This window comes from Zea mays, chromosome 2, assembly GCF_902167145.1.
Source record: "Zea mays cultivar B73 chromosome 2, Zm-B73-REFERENCE-NAM-5.0, whole genome shotgun sequence".
Taxonomy (NCBI): Eukaryota; Viridiplantae; Streptophyta; class Magnoliopsida; order Poales; family Poaceae; genus Zea; species Zea mays.
The window spans coordinates 181,882,611-181,886,030 of NC_050097.1; the positions used below are offsets into that span (position 1 = coordinate 181,882,611).

Below are 3,420 nucleotides of genomic sequence, written 5' to 3' on the forward strand. Positions count from 1 at the left end.
TGCATGAGCAGGGTTTTCTGTTACGCGGGTTCATCGAATCATCGCCTCCAGGAATGAGGAAACTGAAGACTGGTTGAGGAGGAGCTAGGGGCATCAATGCAATCATGGGCCCAAAATGTTGTTAGTCTTTACTAGTTACCTTGCAGAAACGGCATGTAAACAACTATACAAAGCTGGCTTTTTTTCCGCGGAGTCCGTTTGCGCTGAACTCGGCAGCGCATCTGGGGGAAACTTCTCGCGGGCGGTCACGCCCACAAATCGATACACGGCGAGGCTAGCTGTAGCTGTACACACACATACAAACCGTACCGGGCCTCACCTGCCTGCAAGGAAGAAGCAGCTCAGGTCAGTGAGCTGATGGTGCCGGGGGGCCGCGCCTGCTAGCTATATATACACACGCGACCTTCTTCTAGCTTGCTAGCTGCCATTCATCATCAGAGCTAGCTAGCTCAGAGAAGAGAAGAGCTGTTGCGTAGCGCGCGCGCGCGCGCTGTGACGACGACTGTGAGTAGCGAGAGAGTGAGTGAGTGGTGACTATTTCAAGAACATCAGCTCGACCGTTTCTTCGACCCCGCGCCCTTTCCTGCTAGTAGCTTTGGAACTAACTGAACCATGGGAGGCACGCTGGAGTACCTGTCGGACCTGCTGGGCGGCTGCAGCAGCAGCAGCCGGCGCCGGTACAACAGGAGGACGCAGTTCCAGACGGTGGAGCTCAAGGTGCGCATGGACTGCGACGGCTGCGAGATGAAGGTCAGGAACGCCCTCTCCCGCATGAAAGGTACAGCAGTCTTTTTATAATTAATTTACACTACTGCTAGCTACTTATTCGTTTAATTTTTCATCGCGTTCGCCGTTATATATCTCAACTGACGATGACGAGGACACCTGCATGATAATTCTTCAGGGGTGCATTCCGTGGAGATCGACCGGAAGCAGTCCAAGGTGACGGTGCAGGGGTACGTGGAGCCTCACAAGGTGGTCAAGCGGGTGCAGGCCACGGGGAAGAAGGCGGCCGAGATCTGGCCCTACGTGCCCTACAGCCTCGTCGCGCACCCTTACGCCGCGCCGGCCTACGACAGGAAGGCGCCGCCGGGCTACGTGCGCAGGGTCGACGCCGTCATGCCCGCCTCCAGCTACGGCGGACCCACGGCGGCCGGCCCGCAGGAGGAGCGGCTCGTCAACATGTTCAGCGACGACAACCCCAACGCATGCTCCATCATGTGAATTTCAATTACTACTGTGTCAAATAGCTATAGACCACGGGTGCAGCTCTCTTCGATCACAGAACAAGTATATGCATGGTCGCCTCGGTTGGATGTTTATGTCCATGACAGAATATATATATATATATATATATATATATATATATATATATATATATATATATATATATATATATATATATATATATATATATATATATATGTCTTTTGTGTGAGCAGCTGGAGTAGATAAGCGTAAAAAATGTTTTCCTCAACTGTAGCCTGTAGGCGGCGGTAGAGTTAATTAGACAAAATATTTTATAAACTAAGACCTTTAATATCCACACAACTCACAAAAGTCATTCATTCAACAACCATAGATATCCAGTTCAATGCATATTTGTCCCAAAGCCATATGGTTCACAAAAGCCATTCGTTCACCAATCGAACAAAGAATTGCATAAGTTCCAATGTAAAAGAAGCATACACACGTACTCAGGAGTACAGGCACTGAAACCGCCGCTTGGATAATTCGCGCTGTGGCCACATTGTCCTATAGGAGGGGTAGGCCGTAGCTCCTCAGCACGCTCAACGACCGAACGACGACGCCATCGCCATGGCTGGCAGCTGCTTCCTGACGCTATGCGCTGATCGATCCTGAGGTGAGGCAGAGAGGAAGGAAGAACAAGTGGCATCTAAGAGCCGAACTGAATCTGCTAATAAGAGCACGAGCGGTCGGAGATGGAGCTAGGATATGGGGGATATCCAAAAACCGCCCACCATTGGCCTATAGTTTTCTGGACGCGGCGTCGGGGAAGCGCTTGGAGGCGACGCTGCGTCAGGGAGGCGCGCGGGGCTGGGCACGGAGACAGAGAGGCGCTGGAGGCGACGTCCGGTGGCGGCGACCAAGGAGGCGGGGCACGACGGCGGGGTCCAAGAGCGCAAGGGAGATAAGGGAGAGATGGGTGTGTGCGTGAGAGAGGTCACGGGCTGGTGTGGTTCGCCCTAGAAACAATTAACTCACATCGGCAAAAGGTTTAGCTGATGGGAGTTAGCTAATCTACGTCGGCTACATCTGGATGCCGACGGTAATTAACTTACTCCCGTCAGTTGTATATCAGTTGTAGAAGTGGCCGATGAAAATTATTTTAAATCACATCGGCTAGAAGCTGGCCGACGGGAGTTATTTAATTTCCATCTGTCAGATCTAAAACCGATGGGAATTATTCTGGCTGGCAGGAATCTTCGTGATTTCTGTTGTGATAATATTGCATGACAATAGGCATATGGCATAGCCATGTGAAGTATTTTTTTAAAATACAATTATCCATGTTAGCATGTGTTGTCTTCCTTATATCAATTCTCAGTTGTGAGGAATCTTCATAAATTAAAGTCTCTCACGCATTACACAAATGTTTACAATCAAAACAGAGTAAGGATGGGAGTGGAAACACACGCAAGAACACAATCGCAGCAACAACACGCACACAAGTCAAGAAGAGAGCGCGAGAATCAAAACAACAGAGTCATAGCTCAAGAACACACTGGAATCTCTATCTAACGAATTGACTACGTGGTTGCAGAGTCTCGGAGTTGTATGATGCTCAAAGTATGCTTGTGTACTATTTCATGGCGTCTATTGGGTCCTTTTTATAGGCACAAGGGACCTAGAAGCCGTTGGAACTTCATTTGGAAGGCCCTAATTGTCTTCTGTCCGCGAGTGCACCGGACTGTCCGGTGCACACCGGACACTGCATAGTGCAACGACTACGAATCGTTGATTGGTCACCTTCTGCTTCTGGGGGACACCGGACTATCCAGTGCTCCTGTTGACCGTTGGCTCCAACTGACGTGTCAAGTAGCCGTTAGCCGGCTGGCACACCGGACTGCCATGTGTTCCGTGCGGACCGTCCAGTGAATTATAGCCGATGAAATCTATTTTTCTCGAGAGCAGCCTGTTCGGCCGGACTGTCACTGGACTGTCCGGTGCACACCGGACTATCCAGTGGGTGGCATCAGACCGTCTGGTGCTACGCAGACCAGTGCAAATTGCTCTTTTTCATTCCAATTCTCTTTTGCTCTTTTTACTTGACTTCATATAGTCCCTAGCACTTAGACAAATATGATTAGTACCTAAAACAATTGACTAAGTGCTAGAAGCATATCTTTTTCACTTGGAACCATATAGATTTGTAGTATGCCCACTTTCAAGCCTAAT

General features: G+C 49.6%; 1 protein-coding gene across 1 annotated transcript; it reads left to right on the plus strand.

The window, feature by feature from the left end:
- Positions 1 to 436: 436 nt before the first annotated feature.
- LOC100285302 (metal ion binding protein) lies at positions 437 to 1,315 on the plus strand. The gene is made up of 2 exons (NM_001175031.1): positions 437 to 778; positions 905 to 1,315. Exons 1-2 carry the CDS (start codon positions 613 to 615, stop codon positions 1,222 to 1,224), a joined length of 486 nt encoding a protein of 161 aa, NP_001168502.1. The 5' UTR covers positions 437 to 612; the 3' UTR covers positions 1,225 to 1,315.
- Positions 1,316 to 3,420: the final 2,105 nt, after the last annotated feature.